At 47.2% G+C, this 19,615-nt stretch overlaps 1 protein-coding gene across 44 annotated transcripts in view; it reads left to right on the forward strand.

Moving 5' to 3' along the window:
* Positions 1-19,615, forward strand: part of LOC140484571 (sorbin and SH3 domain-containing protein 1) — a 408,466-nt gene that overhangs the window by 295,616 nt on the left and 93,235 nt on the right. For 32 of the 44 annotated variants that reach the window (XM_072582966.1, XM_072582965.1, XM_072582978.1 and 29 more), the window contains 7 exons: positions 902-1,046; positions 5,522-5,551; positions 7,829-7,989; positions 8,125-8,188; positions 9,567-9,641; positions 11,964-12,026; positions 13,064-13,114. In XM_072582966.1, coding sequence (XP_072439067.1) covers positions 902-1,046; positions 5,522-5,551; positions 7,829-7,989; positions 8,125-8,188; positions 9,567-9,641; positions 11,964-12,026; positions 13,064-13,114 — 589 coding nt within the window. The remainder of the gene's footprint in view (positions 1-901; positions 1,047-5,521; positions 5,552-7,828; positions 7,990-8,124; positions 8,189-9,566; positions 9,642-11,963; positions 12,027-13,063; positions 13,115-19,615) is intronic. The other 12 variants (XM_072582973.1, XM_072582982.1, XM_072582986.1 and 9 more) reach the window with 6 other exon arrangements.

Here is a 19,615-nt window from a genome sequence, read left to right on the forward strand (position 1 = left end):
TGATTTTCTTCCAGTCAAGGGGAATGGAATGATTTGAGGTGTACTCTGGTTTTAAAATGTTATCCTTGATGGGTTTCACATTGAAACAGGGTGGTGTTGGAGCTGTGTGGGTGAGCAGACACATTCTTCTCTGGAGACCAGGAGACTCACGGAGACATTATGCTAATTGGCTGTATTCGGCATTAGCATCACCTTGTGAGCAAATGGAGGGGCAAGAGACACGGAGAAACTCTTATCAAGACTCTGCTCTGTCGGTGAATGTTGAGGATGAACTGGTTAGGACAGTATAACTGTGAGGAGATCTCCCAACACATCCCACTGGGCCTTTCATTAGTAGGCCCCATGATCTCCTTCTGCTCTGTGGCCTCTTCATTGGACCCGAGGCATTGCTTTTTTTTTTCTTATTCATTAATGGGATGTGATTAAAACGATTGGAAGCCAGCTGAGGAAAATGAGGAATTGTGATCTGGAACATGCTGTCGGAAAGGAAGCGGATTCAGTAGAAATTTCCAAAAGGGAGCTGGCTGCTCAGCTTAGCAGAGAGGTCCTTTTGAGGGACATGGAGCAAGGATAGATCGGATAGATCTTTCAAAGAAATAATACTGATACGTGGGCTGAATGGCCTCCTGTGCTGGTTTATGATATACGAATGGATTTCTTTTGCCACGTTAGCCATAGAACTCATTGAGACTCGACATTCCCTGCCTAGGTTTTGCTTCTTAGGGAAGAGACAGGGTGCAGGGTGTGGTGGGGTAGAGGCCAAAGATTCTTATAGTTAAAAGATCGGAGGTTAAAGAAGTGGGTGGTCGCAGTGTGCTGAATATGGGTTGCTCTGAATTCGTCTGTAAGTTTGATCCTGGCAAGTGTCTCATTAATAAGCCACTGTTCTCTTGTCTGGAAGGATGTGCAGTCCACAGTAAGTGAAGGAGAATTGCCTTGTACGAGTCTGGAGTCACATCCTGGCCTTGCCTCATCTAGCAGGCTTTCGGCCTACCCATCCACCACCTTCGTGAATCCTACTATCGTTCTGCTTCAGCACAACCGAGGTAAGCACAACCAACTGTGTTACAGAATTGCATCGTATTGTGTTGGGAGGAGGGGCAATCAAGCTCTCTTCCTTTTTTAACCCCCTCTAGGTCAGTTGTGACAAATAGTTTTATTCCTTTGTTAGCACACAGCTCTCGCACTTTAATTACACATGGTTTGCTAGCAATGGAAGGATTTTTAACGATTTTATAGAATGTATAAATGACTTGGTTGCGGAAAGTGAGATATACTGTCACCATAAGTATAGCTGGGAGTGCAAGTGGTGAGGCTGACAGTCTGTGGAAGGGGGATATAGACAGATGTATGTGAGTGGGCAAAAGGTTGGCAGATGGAATCAAATGTGGGAAAATGCGAGACTTGTTTTAATTTTGGCAGAAAGAATAAAGGCGCTGAATCTTCCTGAAATGGGGAGAGAGAAAGCTGGAGCACAGACCGATTTTTGGGAGTCCTTGCACATAAATCTTAAAAACCTAGAATTTATGTTCTATGGGTAATTGAGAAGGCTCATGGAATGTTGGTCTTCATTTCCAAGGGGAATGGAGTGTAATAGTCTTTCCAAAACTATACGTGTTAATCAGACCTCAGCTGGAAAACAGTGAACAGTTTTGGGCACTTTGTCTAAGGAAAGATATACTGCAATGGAGGTCATCCAGAGGGGATTCATTGGATTGATCCTTTGCTTTCCAGTTGGTTCAGCCAACCAGGTATGATGCTGAGGAAACCAATCAGAGTTGCCGTGGGAGCAGCTCCGGCCAATCCGATAATTCTGATGAATTCCTGGCCCTTTCCAAGATTTTGAAACTTTCCACCAATAGGAACAATTTCTTCTCCTATGTATTTTTGAATCTGGGGCTTTGGGTGATGATATCAAGAACTCTGGAATTGACTGCTCAAGGTTCCTGTGTTTTTAAGAATTTGCAAGCCTCCCTTTCTCATTGTAACACTGGATAGCAGTCAACAAATGCGACCACCTTCATTGATATAGTACCTTTTGCATAGAGAGCCAGCCCAGCGCAGTTGCAGGAGCGTCAGAAAATAAGATTTAACATCAAATTTAAATTGCAGATGTTGGAAATCGTAAATATAAACTCAGCAGGTCTGGCAATATCTGTGAAGAGTAAAGGTTTTGGGCCTGGTGACCCCCCCCCCAGAATGGATTTGACACCAAAAAGCCCAGTGAAGGGTGTTTGGACAGATGACCGACATCTTTTTGAAGAGGTCATTTTTTAGGACTGTTGCAGAAAAGGAAATTGAGAGGCAGAGAGTTTTAGTGAGGGAATTTTGGAGCGAAGGCCTCAGCACAGATGGTGCAGGCTTTTCCTGGGGTTGGTTATGGCAATGGATTATAATGCTGACAGAGCGCAGTAATGTAATTAATCGAATGGAAGTATCCATGTACTTCCAGAGATGACTGGAACAAGGGAATAACCAAGGGTTTCCATTGTGACTGTTCATTGTAGCCATCCCTAGGTCAGAGTGAAGGGAGTGAAGCAGGAGGGCTGAGTCCCAGGCCTTGTCATTTGGATATCAGATGAAAAGAGGTTCTGTTTGGAGATCGTTCTGTGATTGACTACCTGCGCCTCCCAGGGTCACCTCTGCAGCAATGGGGTGTGTGTCCATGAGATTCAGAAAGTGGGGTTGCTGTCATTGGGGGGTTATGCCACTAGTAGTGGGTGACTGTGGAAGAGGAAATGGTTAACCCTGACTTGCCCTTTGAACATTGCTTGTCACTTCTTCATTCCTCTCCCCCCCCCCCCCCCCCCCCCCCCCCCCCCCTGTCTGAGCAGCCCCTTTCTGGAAATGTTGGATGTTCAATATTGAGCAGGGAAATCCTGTGTGTCCGGCATGGGGTGAGGTGGTTCTTTGCAACATTCACACAGCAGTGTTAAGGCAGGAGTTTGCCCACTGATTCTGGTTAGTTTGAACACCACATTGTTGGAGGCTACTGGCTCATATGACGTGATGGTATCCCCCAGTGGAGTTCCCATCATGAAGATGTGTCTGTTTAAAAGGGCATCAAGATGCTTTGATGCCCACAAACAAAGTCTTGCATTTATATAAAAACTGAAAGAACTGTGAATGCTGGAAATCGGAAACACAAACCAAAATTGCTTGGAAGACTCAGCAGGTATGGCAGCACCCGTGGAGAGAAATCATTCGGGTTCAGTCTCCGAAACGTAACTCTGATTTCTCTCCTGAGAATTCCAACCAATTTCTGTTTCTTGTTTCTTGCTTCTTGCATTTATCTCATACCTTAACTAAATTGACAGCCAATGAAGGATTTGTCAAGTATTGCAATATTGGCAATGATAGCCAAACTATCCACAGCAAGGTCCCACGAAGAAAATACTGTCCAGATGATTTCTGGTCCTCTATTGATGTCAGTGGAGAATCAGTATTGGCACAGGGTGTGTTTTTTTTTACAGAACATGTTGGAGGGCAGACTGGATTTGGTTTGAAACCTTGTCTGAAAGACATCAGCCATGGCAGTGCAGCACTCCCTCAGTATTATTTTGGATCGCCCAGCTCAATTACATGCTCATGTGTTGGGAGTTGGACTTGCACCCACTACCTTTTAGTTCAGACAGACACTGTTCCCCCTCTTACTGAGTTCCCTACACAATGACCCAGAGTCGGCTGAGTAGGTCATTTGGCTTTCTCTGCCATTCCATCAAATTGTGGCTGATTTGGTTGTGGCCTTAACTCCACTTTCCTGTCTGTCCATGTAATCCTTCAAGCCTTTGACCATCAAAACCCTGAATATATTCAGTGACCCAGCCTCTGCTGTTCTCTATGATCAAGAATTCTCAAAGCTTCTGAGAGATGAATTTCTTATTCATTTCAATCTTAAATTGGAGCCCCCTGTTTTGAAACAACTATCCTTACTTCTATATTCTCCCAAATATTCCACCCAGCCAAAAGTCATTTCCCTCTGTTTTTTAATCACCTTTCATTCTCAAAACTTGGACCTAACCATTTGTTGTGAGATAAAGACGATGATAGTATAGTGGTGAGCATAGCTGCCTTCCAAGCAGTTGACCCGGGTTTGATTCCTAGCTATCGCAGTGATGTGGTTTCTAAACTGACTTTTTAAGGAAAGCCTCCGGAGTAAAACAAAAATGTGAATATTTCATTTTGTGGTAAAACGGATCTGTCAAATTGTTGCTTTGTGGGCGGCACGGTGACTCAGTGGTTAGCGCTGCTGCCTCACAGCACCAGGGTCCCAGGTTCGATTCCAGCCTCGGGTGACTCTGTGTGGAGTTTGTACATTCTCCCAGTGTCTGAGTGGGTTTCCTCCAGGTGCTCCGGTTTCCTCCCACAGTTACAAAGATGTGCAGGTCAGGTGAATTGGCCATATCAAATTACCCATAGTGATTGGTGCATTAGTCAGAGAGAGACTGGTCTGGGTGGGTTACTCTTCGGAGGGTCGGTGTGGACTGGTTGGGCCGAAGGGCCTGTTTCCACACTGTAGGGAATCTAATCTAATCTAATAACTCCTTCAAGTGGGAATCGAATTAGTGAGCCTCCTCTGAACTGCCTGCAATGCAAGTGTATCCCTCCTTCAGTTAGGTAACGAAACCTTTTGCAGTGTACTACCTTGTATGGTTGCAGCAGCGTTTGATTTTTGAAAAGCGGTTTGGACACTATGAGCAAATCCTGTAAGTTTCATTGAGTCTATTGGTACCTTGGACACCAGACCTGGGAGTGTGTCTGTCAAATGTGGACACAGAGCTCCTCCTACTGGTATGGTAGATTAATGCGCTGCAATGACATACAGCCTGAGTTTAGTCAATTCAGCACTTAGATTAGATTACTTAGTGTGGAAACAGGCTCTTCGGCCCAGTAAGTCCACACTGACCCTCCAAAGAGCAATCCATCCAGACCCATTTCCCTCTGACTAATACACCTAACCCTACGGATAATTGAGCATAGCCAATTCGCCTGACCTGCACATTTTTTGGACTGTGGGAGGAAACCGGAGCACCCGGAGGAAACCCACGCAGACAGGGGGAGAATGTGCGAACTCCACACAGACAGTTGCCTGAGGTGAGAATTGAGCCCGGGTCTCTCGCACTGTGAGGCAGCAGTGCTAACCACTGAGCCACCGTGTTTTGTAACTGAATCGAAGATCTCCCTGGGCTGTGTAGTGTATTCACCAGTCCTTGGGCCTGACCTGAAGATGCAATATTTGGCTTCTGTTGAGGAACAGGTTGACTTTGACTTCCTCTTGGTGAAAACAAAAATTAAAACATGATAATATGGGGTGATGTTTCTCCTGGGGAATAGCCTGATGGCATGTGCTAATGATTATGAAGATTGCATTGGGGTGAAGCACTTGATCTGCCTTTAATGTGTGTGTGTGTGTAGCCATCTGTATCCCCATCCCCATGGGGGAGATACATGTGATTTAAGCACAGTGCCCTTGCTGAGTCTGTGTGTTTGACTTGGTTTTGTTTCTTTTGTCTTTCTCCAGAACAGCAGAAACGTTTGAACAGCCTGTCAGGTAAGAGAAGGTGCTCAGTGAATATCACGTTTTCTTCAGTGAACTGTTAAATTCTGCCACCGTTCGGTATGTGATCTGGCTGGGTGCTGAAATAATAAACCGTAAAATGTAACCGCAGCGTCGGGTCAAGTATTTGGCGTAACACCTCACCAGGGATTGGGTCGCATATGCCATTAGGTGAGGACCTGCTTGGTAGCTCTGAAATAACTCAGTTAATGGAACCTGGGAGACAATGATATATTGCTGATGTCACGAGACCAGTAATCCAGAACTTCGGACAGCTGTTTTGAGGGCCATGGATTCAAATCCCACAGTGACAGATAAAATTGAACTCAATAAAGAATTCTGGAGTAATGACTACCAAGTATTGTTGTAAAATCCCATCCATTTCACTATTGTCCCTGAGAGAAGGAAATCTGTCACTATTAACCTGGTCTGGCTTACAAGTGACTTCAGACTAATGGTGATGTGATTGACTGAGTATTAACTGCCCTCTGAGCAATTAATACTGGTCTAGCCAGTGACATTCAAATCCCATAAATGGATTTTTTTAAAAAAAAGCTAGTGCCACATTTTGCTGGTTGTTTGATTTGTTGCTCAGTGGTATGGGTTGCTCAGTGGTTAGCACTGCAGCCTCACAGCACCAGGGACCCAGCTTCAAACCCAGCCTCTGGCGACTGGCTGTGTGGAGTTTGCACATTTTCCTTGTGTCTGTGTGAATCAGAGATGTGCAGGTTAAATTGCCCATAGTGTTCAAGGACGTATGGGTTAGGTATGTTAGTCAGGGGTGAATGAAGAGCAATAGAGTCAGGGAATGGATCTGGTCGGGTTACTCTTTGGAGGGTTGGCGTGGACTTGGGCCAAATGGTCTGTTTCCACACTGTAGGGATTCTAAAATTCTATGATTCTGACCTTTCCGGAAGTAGACCAGTCCTCAGGGCCAGGTGGGCTCTATTCCAAGTTACTGCGAGAGGCAAGGGAAGAAATAGCTGGAGCATTAGCAGGTATCTTCACAGCCTATTTGACCATAGGTGAGGTTCCAGAGGACTGGAGAAGCCAATGCCCTTCCCTTGTTTAAGAAAGGAGAGCAGGTATAATCCAGGAAATTACAGGCTGGTGAGCCTGATGTCTGTGTTGGGGAAGCTCTTAGACACGATTATTGAGGGACAAGATAAGTGCACATTTGGAAGACAATTGACTAGTTAGTGACTGGCAGCACGATTTTGTACGGGGAAAGTCATGTCCCACCAACGTGAATGAATTTTTTGAAGAGGTGACAAAAGTTATGGATGAGGGAAGGACTGTAGATGTAGTTTATATGGACTTTGGTAAGGCATTTGATAAGGTCCTGCATGGCTGATTGGTTCAAAAACTAAAATCACATGGGATTCAGGGTGGGCTGGCTAGATAGACACAAAACTGGCTTGGTCACAGAAGACAGAGGGTGGCAGTGAAAGGGTGTTTTTCAGATTGGAATTCGGTATCTAGTGGTGTTCCACAGGGATCAATCTTAGGTCCTCTGTTTATTTGTAGTATATATAAATGATCTGGAGGAAAATGTAGGCGGTTTGTTTAGTAAGTTTGCAGATGACATGAAAATTGGTGAAGTTGCTGATCGTGCCGACGATTGTGAAGGTATAGATTAGTGACTTGGACACAGATTTGGCAGATGGCGTTTAATCCAGACAAGTACAAGATGATGCATTTTGGAGGATCAAATTAGGTTTGAATTATACTGTAAATGGCAGAACCCTTAGGAACATGAACATAGAAATGGATCTGGGCATGCAGGGGGGGAGGGGGTGTGTGAGTGCCAGGGTGGGGTGATGGGGTGGGGGTGGAGACGAGCGAGTGACTGGGGAGGGGGGGGTCCATCGAGTGACGGGCTGCGATGGGGCAGTGACGGAGTGGGCAGGAAGAGAGTGAGAGGTTACAGATTGTACAGTATTAGTGAAAATGGGGGCCAGCAGGCCATGCGGGTGTGTTTTAATGGGTGTTCGACAATAACCCAGAGTTTTAGTTCCTTTTGGTGGGGGAAGAAAGGAGCCCTGTTGTTTGTCACGTGTTGCTGACTTATCCTCCTCCTTAGGCATGCAGGCAAACAGCAAGCTCAGGCCAGCACCGCCCCCAGCCAAACTGCGGCTAACCCCAGAGGTTACATTAAGATTCCACTTGCTTCCTTAATAGGAGTTGTGTGGCCGGAATGGCTTTACCATTGCTCCGAACTTGGTGTATTTCTGTCACTGCACATACTTGTACTGTTTACGTTCTCCGTAGATTCTGTGCCAGAAACAGTAACTGATCATAAAACGCAAGTTGCAGCTTCAGACGGAAGTGTTCCTCCTGTGCACACAGCAGCAGCGATGGATAATAAATGGCAGAAAGTCACCCAGGTGCCTCAGTCCTCCTTCATAGCGCCTGAAGACCTGGGTATCAAGGTGAGAGAGGAGCAGACTGTTCGTGTGTAGTGTGAGACTGGGCTACAGTTTCTCGCGATCGCTGACTGAATGGGGCATGTCGTCTGTGCTGTTTCTTTCACTATTCCTCATTCCTCCAATTTTATGTCTTCGCAGAATGTCGAGAGGCCTAAAGATTGGTACAAGACCATGTTCAAACAGATTCACAAAGTCAGCAAAGGTAATATGGTCCTGGGGACAGGTGAATGTGCCAGTGCCAAGTTTCCTGTGCCTCAGAATCACAGGCAGTGTGTCTCCCTACAGTTTACCCATTCATCAGTTCATACAGTAAATACCAGAAAGCAAAACTTGTGAATGACGCATACAAGTCCAACTTGTTTCAAATACCTCAGAACACCGCTGACGGTAATGAACAGTACAGTAATGTAATGAGCAGAACAGTAATGACCAGTGCATTCACTACCTAGTATTACAGTTTCTTTACTGGTTTTTCTGCCTCCTCAGTACCGTTACTCCAAGGGGAGTTGTAACTCTGTGTCTTCACCCTCCTTCGCACCAGGCGTAGTCCACAAGAAAAGATGAGGCAGAAGAGATAATTTGATAGGGTCGACTGGGAGCAGATGTTTCTCTCTCTCTGGAGGGTAATCCAGAACTTGGCGTTTTAAAATTAGAAGATGGTCAGTAACAAATGCAGTGAGGAATTTGGGAAGAACAGCTTCAGCCAGAGAATAAATAGAATATAACACTTAGTGAGATAAGGAGCAACTGAGATAGATAGATAGTCTCAAGGGGAAATGTTAAGCACCCCCACAATGACATTGCCACAGACACCCACATCCATGTTCACTCACTAACAAACATATACACGCGAGCGTGCGTACACACAGATATATTCACCCAATCTTGCACTCCTTGGATGCTGCCTGGCCTGTGCTTTTCCAGCGCCACGCTCTTGACGCACGCAGAATCCGTACAGTCTGGAAGTGGGTCATTCAGCCCATTGAGTTCACGGCAACTCTCCACAGAGCGTCCCACCAAACCCCTCCTCTAGCCCCGTAACTCTGCATTTCCAATGGCTAGCCCACCTAACCTATGCATCCCTGGACCCTATGGACAATTTAGCACAGCCAATCCACCCCGAACCTGCACATCTTTGGACTTTGGGAGGAAACTGGACCACCTGGAGGGAAACCCATACAGACACTGGGGGAATGTGCAAACTCCACACAGCCAGCTGTTCGAGGGTGGAATTGAACCTGATGCACACATGTTTGCGTGTTCACATTTGATTGCTCTTACATTCACACTCCCAGACATTCACACGTGCACACATGGGATTCAGGCTCTCACCTCCGCACCAAACATTGTGAAGCGTTATAGTTGGTGTAGGCTGCTCTGGAAACTTGTTGTTGAATAATTAATTGTTTTAATTGTTTGGTAGTACACTGCCCACATTTTCCTTCTCTTTTTTCGGAATGTTTTAATTCTCTGTGCTTTCTGAGTGACCTTTCTCTTGCAGCTTGTCTTCTCACGTTTGAATCTTTGCTATTTTTTCCCATGGTTTGTTTTGTCTCTTGCTTCCTTACCTCTTCACTCAGACACTCCTGAGGAAAATCCGTATCACCCTACATACAGCTTTCCTGAGCTTCCTGAATGCCAGCAGAAAAGAGAAGGTATCTGTGTGTGTGTGTCTGTGTGTGTGTGTCTGTGTGTGTGTGTCTGTGTGTGTGTGTCTGTGTGTGTGTGTGTGTGTGTGTGTGTGTGTGTGTCAGTGCCTCAATGTGTGTGCGCCTGTGTCTGTCAGTGTGCACACATGTTTGCATATGTGTACGTATGTCAGTGTGTGTGCGCGTGTGCCTCTTTCTATCAGTTTGTCTGTGTCTATCTGTCTTTGCCCCTGCATCAGTGTGCCTGTGTCTTTGCCTGCATGTGTGTCAGTATGTACATGAGTATGGGTGTGTGTGTGTGTGTGTGTGTGTGTGTGTGTGTGATACTGTCAAGTGTTTATGCCCTCTCAAATGCCACAGTTATTCCAAGTTGTCTCTCAATGTCATGTTTAATCCATTGCTAGTTGTCAGCTCTTTGCTCCTGAGCCATGTTTTCTGTAATTCCCCAACAGATGAGGCATTTTAATCTTTAACTCTCCAGTGAAATGGAAGAATGTAAACTGAGCATTTCTCTCAGGGTGTCATTTCTTGTGTAATGCACTTTCTCACTCTGTTGAGGCAGAGGCTACATTAACATTCAGAAATAGGTTTGTAATAATTGGAAAAAGGATATGCAAACTCTGTGTATTCATGGGATGACGAGTGAGGAGGATGATAAACATGGCGTTGATGGACTGACCTTTGTATCTATTTCAATATTTACTCTTCTTCCCCTCCCCCCCCCCCCCCCCACCCTGTGGAAAGGGAAATCCATGGTTACCGGCTCCTTCCAGATGCTGGTGATTGCTTTTGGGTGCGAGGCCCAGCTGTGATGCCTCTTGCAGTCAAACAGCTTGCACCCTGTCTACCTGACTTGAGATTGGCTTGAACCACTTGTGGCTGCCTGGGTGCTGCTGAAGCCTTTTGCTTCTGACCCTGCCCCACACGTGCACTCCTGTGTTCTCCTTCTCTTTCTTGTGTGCTCTCTCATGCACACATGGACACACTCCCTTCCTCCCCTCTTCTCACCCCCCCCCCCGCCTCCTCTCTCCATCCTTCCCCTCCCTTCGGGCCCCCCCCGCATCTCCTCCCATCGCACTCCTCCGCATCTCTCCTCCTTTTGCAACCCCCCCCGCGTCTCTCCTCCCCTCGCGCCCCCCCCGCGTCTTTCCTCCCTTCGTGCCCCCCCCGCGTTTTTCCTCCCTTCGTGCCCCCCCCGCGTCTTTCCTCCCTTCGTGCCCCCCCGCATCTCTCCTCCCATCGCACTCCTCCGCATCTCTCCTCCTTTTGCAACCCCCCCCGCGTCTCTCCTCCCTTCGTGCCCCCCCCGCATCTCTCCTCCCTTCGTGCCCCCCCTGCGTCTCTCCTCCCTTCGTGCCCCCCCCCCGCATCTCTCCTCCCTTCGTGCCCCCCCTGCGTCTCTCCTCCCTTCGTGCCCCCCCTGCGTCTCTCCTCCCTTCGTGCCCCCCCTGCGTCTCTCCTCCCTTCGTGCCCCCCCTGCGTCTCTCCTCCCTTCGTGCCCCCCCCGCATCTCTCCTCCCTTCGCCCCCCCCACGTCTCTCCTCCCTTCGCCCCCCCCGCGTCTCTCCTCCCTTTGCGCCCCCCCGCGTCTCTCCTCCCTTTGCGCCCCCCCCGCGTCTCTCCTCCCTTTGCGCCCCCGCGCGTCTCTCCTCCCTTTGCGCCCCCCCCGCGTCTCTCCTCCCTTTGCGCCCCCTTTGCGCCCCCCCGCGTCTCTCCTGCCTTTGCGCCCCCCCGCGTCTCTCCTGCCTTTGCGCCCCCCCGCGTCTCTCCTGCCTTTGCGCCCCCCCGCGTCTCTCCTGCCTTTGCGCCCCCCCGCGTCTCCTCCCTTTGCGCCCCCCCCGCGTCTCTCCTCCCTTTGCGCCCCCCCGCGTCTCTCCTCCCTTTGCGCCCCCCCCAGCGTCTCTCCTCCCTCCGCGCCCCCCCCAGCGTCTCTCCTCCCTCCGCGCCCCCCCCAGCGTCTCTCCTCCCTCCACGCCCCCCCGCGTCTCTCCTCCCCTCGCGCTCCCCCCTGCATCTCTCCTGTCACCTGACCCATTCATCCTCACAAAACCCGACCACACCAGGGATGTGTGTGAATAGCCTGTTGTGTCTCAAAGTGTGTGGTCACTTCCATGCTGGCCATGAATGTACCCTGGAATAATGTATGGCTTCACGTGAGGGGCAATGGGAAAACAGTTTGCCTGCAGGCGCGTTGTTGGAACAGCTTTCACATCTCATCAACGCAGTTAGCTTCGGCTTTTTCTCTGATGATCATTCCTGCTTTTTACTTTGCTGTTGCATGATCTCATCATCTTGTCTCAGTTCCATTTCTTTCCATTGCTTTTATAGAAACAGTCACTTACACCCCAACCTATGTCTTCTCCGAGATTGCTCAGAGAGAGTTTCTCAAAGGTACCTTTCTCTCTTTTTGGCTGCCTTGTGTATGACTAGAGACTCTGGTCTGTCATTTCCTTTCACTTTGTGACTGCTGCCTTGTACTGAGGCATTCCCGCCTGACTGGGGAAAGTTTGGAGTCACGTGGAGAATTGTAAGGTGCTGGGCTCGTTTTCTGAAGAGTAGTGGAGGCTGAAGGGAGATTTAATAGAAATTCAAAATTTTGTGGGGTTTTGATGAAATAAATAGTAGGAAACCATCGGGATGGTCAGTAACCAAGCGGACATCAGTATAATGTATTCTACAAAAGAACTGGATAAGGAATGAGCAGATAGTTGTGATTTAGGTTAGAAAATGGCCAAAAGGTTAGTGAAATAACTTAAAGGGGCAACTTTCCAAAGGGAATCAGATACTAGATTGGAAAGGAAATCTTTGGAAGGTGTAAAAGCAGGGAGTGGGACTAATTGATTTGCTCTTTTGAAAGAGCTAGCATGGGCACAGTGGGCTGAATGGCTTCCTTCAAAATGGATGATTTGTGAATAACATAGGCTGGGACAGTTCAACATTTGCCTGGCACCTTTACATCAAATATGACATCGGGTCCCAGGGAAGAGTGAGGGGTGGAGCCGTGTCAAATCTTGGCTTCTGTGTTGATTTGATTTGGAAATTCATGGGGAAATACAGAACCTCATTCACAATTTGATCAAATCAAAAGGCACAAGTTTAAAGTGGAAAAATAAAATGGCCCGAGGATCAATTTTTCCAAAAATGTGAAATTGGGCAGGGAAGCTCCAGTTCTGGGAGACAGGTTTTGGATGTTTCTGGAAACTTCTCGCAACAGCTGACTGTTTAGTCCAAAATCGATGAACCACAGAATTCAAACTTTGTACATAGTGTACCAAGGTATTTTGCAAATGTTTCACACCATTCCAGTTTTAATTGGTGGGACAGCCAATGAACTGAATTTGAGGGAGAGGCTGTACTGACTGAGCAGTTGGTCAGGAATGTGTGTGAATTGTTGAATGCTGGCATTAACATATCTTGTGCTTTTCCAGCAGATGATGACGTGGAGTACTACTCCCCACGGTACCATTATTCTGAAGACAGTGAGTATTAGCTTTCTGTGTAAAAAAAATTCCAAAACATTAGACCTAGGAGCTTGTAAGGTCATGGTTGTATTTAATCATCCTTTTATTCATTCATGGGATATAAGCATTGCTGTCTAGGCCAGTGTTTATTGTTCATCCAGTGGCTCAGTGGTTAGCACTGCTGGTCCCTCAGCGCCAGGCACTTAGGTTTGATTCCATCCTCACATGATTGTCTGTGTGACATTTGTACATTTCCCCCTCCCTCCCTCCCCGTGTCTGTGCGCGTTTCTTCTGGGTGATTTGGTTTCCTCCCACAGTGGAGAAAGTGAGGACTGCAGATGCTGGAGATCAGAGCTGAAAATGTGTTGCTGGAAAAGCGCAGCAGGTCAGGCAGCATCCAAGGAACAGGAGAATCGACGTTTCGGGCATCAGCCCTTCTTCAGGAAATAGCCTGAAGAAGGGCTCATGCCCGAAAAGTCGATTCTCCTGTTCCTTGGATGCTGCCTGACCTGCTGCGCTTTTCCAGCAACACATTTTCAGCTCTTTCCTCCCACAGTCCAGAGATGGACTGGCTAAATTTGCCCATAGTGTCCAGGAATGTGCAGACTAGGTGGGTTAAACATGGGAATTGTAGGGCTACAGGGATAGGGAAGGGGGTGCTGGGTCAGATGCTCTTCCGAGGGGTCAGTGCAGACTTGATGGGCTGGATGGCCTCTTTCCACAGTGTAGGGATCCTAATATTCAATTAATCCAGAAGGCAATTAAAGTTAACCACATTGCTGTGGGTTTGGAGTCAGATGTCAGCCAGACCAGGTATGGACAGCAGTTTCTATCCTGAAGGTTAGTGAACCAGATGGGTTTTCACAAGATCGACAACAGTAACATTGTCACTGTTGGGTCAGCTCTTTATTCCAGATTTGATTTAAATTCAGATATCGCCAGCTACCATGGTGGGATTGGAGCCCTTGCTCCTAAAACAAGAGCTAAAGTTTGGAATGTTAGATCAGTGACATGACTAACACTCCCCTGCCTCCTCTTGAATTAAAGGTTAATATTACACATTATTGCAATCATTTCAACTCTACCATCCCATCGGGAAATTGGAATCAGGCGCAATAGTGGCTTTACAACCGGCCAGCTTTTCTTGCTGTTAATGTTTTGGGCAAGTTTTCAAAGTATCTTTTCCATGGGTTTCACTCAGTTATGGTTACGTTGCAGCCTTAGCTATGCATGTGGTAACAAGCCAGAAGCAACCAAAATAATTTGGTATCTGCAAAAAAAAAATATTGATTTGCTGGCATGCAACCAGTACAGCCACTGCTATTTGATCCAACTGCATCCACCAGTGTAACCTCCTGAATAGGCTCCAACTCCAATTCAACTGTTTAAATTGAAGCTGACATAATCTTAGAGAGACTTATAAACTCATGAGGGAGTATAGATAAGGAGAATAGCAAGGGTCTTCTCCCCAGGGTGGGGGAATTCAAAACGAGGAGATGTATTTTAAAAAGGACATGTGGGACAACTTTTTGTTTTGTATAGTGTGGAATGAACTGCCAGAGAAAGTGGTGGACGCAAGTACAGTTAAAACATTAAAAAAATACATACATAAGAAAGGTTTGGAGGGATATGGCCCAAATACAGGCAAGTGGGGTTAGTCTAGTTTTGGAACATGGTTGCCGTTAACCAGTTGTACCTAAGGGAGTGTTTCCGTGCTGCGTGATTCCATGACTCTTGTGTACTTTTGTGCATAAGCTCAGCCACAGAGACAGTGAAACTACTTTTGGCTATTGTGGGGAGAAAAAAAAACCTGGCTCATTACTGCCCCTTTTAAGGACGGAAATCTGCCGTCCTTACCTGTATCTGACCTATGTGTGGCTCCAGACCCCAACAATGTGGTTGATTTTTGAATAAACCCTAAGGTGACCAAGCAACACGTGTTGTTCAAGAGCAACTTTATCGACGATGTCACAACCCCTGAAATTAATTCCCTAAATTTAGACAAAGTAAGAATCATCCTCTAACCAGTAGATTATTGCTGTGTGGGTGAGAGTGATGCAACTTGGGAGTGTTGTTTTTCACTTGTCCAGTTCCCATGGAAATGAATTCCCAATGGCTAATGCTATGTCCTGTGATAAATCAGGCAGCATATGTACAATTAATGAGTTGCAGAGCAGCAAAAAAATTAAACATTTTCAATTTTTGTTTTGCCAAGTAAAGTTCTGTATGTAAAATGTTAAGTAGAAAGAGTTGTTTGGTGTACGTTTGAATTTAATTTTGAATTTGAATATTGTGACCTGGATTTTCACTCCTCCTGAGTCAAGTGCTCCGAGTTGGGATAGTTCCTTACTTGCCGTGCCTGTTTTGGACATAACGTACTCTAAATAATGGGGATCTTGGTCCTGGGTGACGGGTGTGTCATGACGTCAGCCCGTCATCCTAGAAATATTTCAGAGGCAGCCATAAAGATTGCCAAATACTGAAGCGGGCTGATTTAAAATGCTTTCCTGCCACACTCCGTGCCTATACCAACCTGCGTCCTCCCATTATTCCCCAAAGCTCCTCATAGCCATTCTCTCACCTTAGTGCCAACCATGCTCCGACGCAGTCTACACTTTGCACTAGCACTCTCCATTGCCAACTCAACCAGTGGGCCATTGCCTATTCTCTATGCCAACTCATCCAGTGTCCACAGTAGGCAGATCTCAAGAACCATGCTAAGATGAAATAAAATAAAGCATCTATTACAGACTTCACTATATTAAAAATGATCCAACTGATAACAGTCCATTCAATACATTTAAATCCCCCATTAAGACAAACATTTGTATTAATTGCACCCCTTTTTCAGATTTCTCAATTCAAAATGTAAACTAGCAGTTCCACCATCCCCCAGATGCAGACACCCCTTCCCCACTGACACCAGCCTAAAGATAGACTGTGAAAGATATCAATTGGTAACAATATTATAACAAAAATCCTTAGATTCAAACAGCTGTTATGAGTACAACAGGTACTTTAGTCATCTCCAACCCTAACTTTTCAGCAAACCACCAACCAGGGTGATGCCACTGTAGTCTGACGCACTGATCTTTACCTCGCAGAGGCTTAACATCAACTCTGAGAGTTCCTCCTTGCTCCCCCAGACCATGACCCCCACATCCGAACCACAAACTGTTGTTGCCAGGGCTGTCACCGAGCTCATTACCTCTGGTGAGTGGTGAGGTTCCCCCACCTCCATGCGGTCACTGTCTCCAACCCTGTAGTTCCCCCAACCCCGGATAGCCCGCTTCTACCTCCTTCCCAAATTCCCTAAACCAGACTGCCTCCGTAGGCGTGTCATATCATCTTGCTTCTGCCCCAGTGCATTCATTTCCTCCTACCATTCTGTCAGGTCTGTGCGTGAGCGTGACCCTGACCTTTCTGTAGCTGGTTATTTTGACACAGCATCCTGGTCACATTCTCACTTATCTGTCCTCAGCATCTTGTGATGCTCCAGTGAATCAACAACATCTCCTCTTCAGATTACACACTTTATAGCCTTCTAGACTTAATATTGAGTTCAACACCTTCAGATTGTGAACCCACTCTCATTCCTTCCCTTCCTTTTAGCTTTACTGGATGTATCCTCTGTCACCATATCCTCCCAACCACTCGCGTCCCCCCCTCGCACTCCATTGTGAGTGTCTGATCCTTCCTGTCTGCCAGCTCGGCATTCCTGAAGAAGGGCTTATGCCCGAAACGTTGATTCTCCTTCTCCTTGATACTGCCTGACCTGCTGCGCTTTTCCAGCAACACATTTTTAAGCGCTGCCAGCTAGACACTCGTTCTGCCATTCTCACATTCTGATCATTTAATCTGCACTATCACCATCCTTTCTCCCCCCTACAGTCCACAAGTCTCTCCCCAATCCCCACTACTGCATAAATGTTGTCCCCTCCACACTTCACATCAGCTGTGGAAGGATCCTTTGGGGCCTTGGATGGAGGTGAGGTGGGGGGGAGGTGTGGGTGCATGTCTTACACCTTGTGTGGCGCCAAGGGAAGGTGCCGGAAGTGGAGGATGGGTTGGTGGGGGGCATGGACCTAATGGAGGGAATGGTCTCTGCGGAATACAGATAGGGTAGGGAGGGAACTATACCTCTGGTGGGGTCTGATTGTAGCTGATGGAAATAGTAAAGGATGATGCGTTGTATCTGGAGATTGGTGGGATGGAAGGTGAGGACCGGGGAGGGGGTTCTGACCTTGTTTTGGTTGGAGGGATGGAGTTCAAGGGCGGAGGTGCGGGAAATGGAGGAGATATGCTGTAGAGCATTGTTGACCACGTGGGAAGGGAAATCATGATCCTTGAAATAGAAGGCCATCTGAGATGTTCTGGAGTGGAATTGCTCCTCCTGGGAGCAGATGCGTTGGAGGCGGAGGAGTTGGGAGTAAGGGATAGTATTTTTATGGGAGGAGGTACAGTCCAGGTAGCTGAGGGAGTCTGTGGTATTGAAGTAGATGTCTGTGTTGAGTCAGTCGCCAGAGATGGAGAGGTCCAGGAAAGGGAGGGAGGTGTCTGAGATGGGCGAGGTGAACTTGAAGTCAGGGTGGAAGATGTTGAAGTTGGTGAACTGTTCAACCTCCCCGTGGGAGCACAAGGTGGTGCCAATGTAGTCTTTGATGTAGCGGAGGAAAAGTAGGAAATGTTCCGAGTATAACTGTGTGGAAGATGGGCTGCTCCATGTATCTGACGAAGAGACAGGCATAGCTGGGGCCCATGTGGGTACCTATGGCTACCCCTTTCGTCTGGAGGAAGTGGGAGGATTCGAAGGAGAAATTGAGGGTGAGGACCAGTTTAGCCAATCAAATGTGTGTGTCAGTGGAGGGGTACTGGTTGGGTCGCCAGGAGAGGAAGAAACAGAAGGCTCGGAGACCTCTGCCACGTTGGGTGGACATGTAATGAGGACTGGATGGCCATGGTGAAGATGAGGCATTAGGGGCCGGGGAAACAAAAGACATGGAGGAGGTGGAGGGCTTGGGTCATGTCCCAATTGTATGTGGGGGTTTCTGGACCAAGGGGGAACAGGATGGTGTCAAGGTATGAAGAGATGGGGTAGGCAGGGACTATGGGTCGACCGGGACAGTTGGGCTTGTGAATTTTGGGTATGAGGTGCAGGGTTCACAGACAGTGAGGTTGGAGGTTGCAGATGGGAGATCCCCTGAGGTGATGAGGTTGTGGATGGTTTGGTGATGGGCGATGAGGTCGTGGTCAAGGGGGCAGAAGGAGGAAATGTCTGAGAGTTGGCACCTGGTTCCAGTGGTGTAGTTGTCAATGTGCCAAACTACCACGGTTTCCCCTCCCCTGCTTATTTAATGTGGATATCTGTGTGGGTTTCCTCTGGGTGCTCCGGTTTCCTCCCACAGTCCAAAGATGTGCAGGTCAGGTGAATTGGCCATGCTAAATTGCCCGTCGTGTTAGGTAAGGGGTAAATGCCTACATTTGGCATGGGTGGGTTGCGTTTCGACAGGTCAGTGTGGACTTGTTGGGCTGAAGGGCCTATTTCCACACTGTAATGTAATGAAATCTAAAATCTAATCTAATTATTGGCAATTTAGCATGAACACTCCACTTAACCAGCACCCAGAGAGACAGGGAGAACGTGTAAACTCCACACATCCAGTGGCCCGAGGTTGGAATCGAACCCGGGTCCCTGGCACTGTGAGGCAGCAGTGCTAACCCCTGAGCCAGTATTTTGAACTGTCATGAGTCTGTCTAAAGTTCTTCCTCAAAAGGTATTGGAAGCAGGGTCTTTGAATATATTTCGGGCAGATGGGTAGGTTCTCAATGAGGGATTGTGGGGTAATTGGATCAGCCACAATAGTACTGAACGGCAGAACAGGCTCGAGGGGCTGAGTGGCCGACACTCACTATTTTGTCATGTTTTTGTAAAGTTTCCCAGAAACAGTTTAAATCAGGTTTTTCCAATGTTAGAACCCAATAGACACAGCAGAACAGAGACCCTGTTCTTTAAAAGTTTAGTCCTTGCAGTTGAAATTAAAAAAAACAATTTGTGCACAGGAAGAATTTACTGGCAGAATACCAGCTATAAATGTAAATCTTCAGTGTCGATGTTTATGTGGGTGTTGAAATAAATTAATTTGATATTTTAAACCTAAGATGCAAACTACATTTGGTCTACTGTGTTGAAACATTGGAAGTCCAGGCGAAGTCTGGTAGGTCAGAACAGTTCTGTCTCTCAGATTTGTAATTCACCTCCTGGGCACATTAACCAAAATGTGACCCAGCACTCGAGGTAGAAATAGGTTGGGCCAAAGGTTGGCTGAAATGTGACACGGCTGTAAGTGAGATTCAGCTATGTGATAGGTCAGGCCTGAAGCCATCATCTTCCACCTTGGCACACTTCAACTCCAGGGCATCAGTGTGGACTTTATCAGTTTCCTCATTTCCCCTCTTTACCCCGCCCCCCCCCCCCCACCTTATTCCAGTTCCAACCTTCCAGCTCAGCACAGTCCTCAT

The sequence above is a fragment of the Chiloscyllium punctatum genome, chromosome 13 (genome assembly GCF_047496795.1).
Source record: "Chiloscyllium punctatum isolate Juve2018m chromosome 13, sChiPun1.3, whole genome shotgun sequence".
Taxonomy (NCBI): Eukaryota; Metazoa; Chordata; class Chondrichthyes; order Orectolobiformes; family Hemiscylliidae; genus Chiloscyllium; species Chiloscyllium punctatum.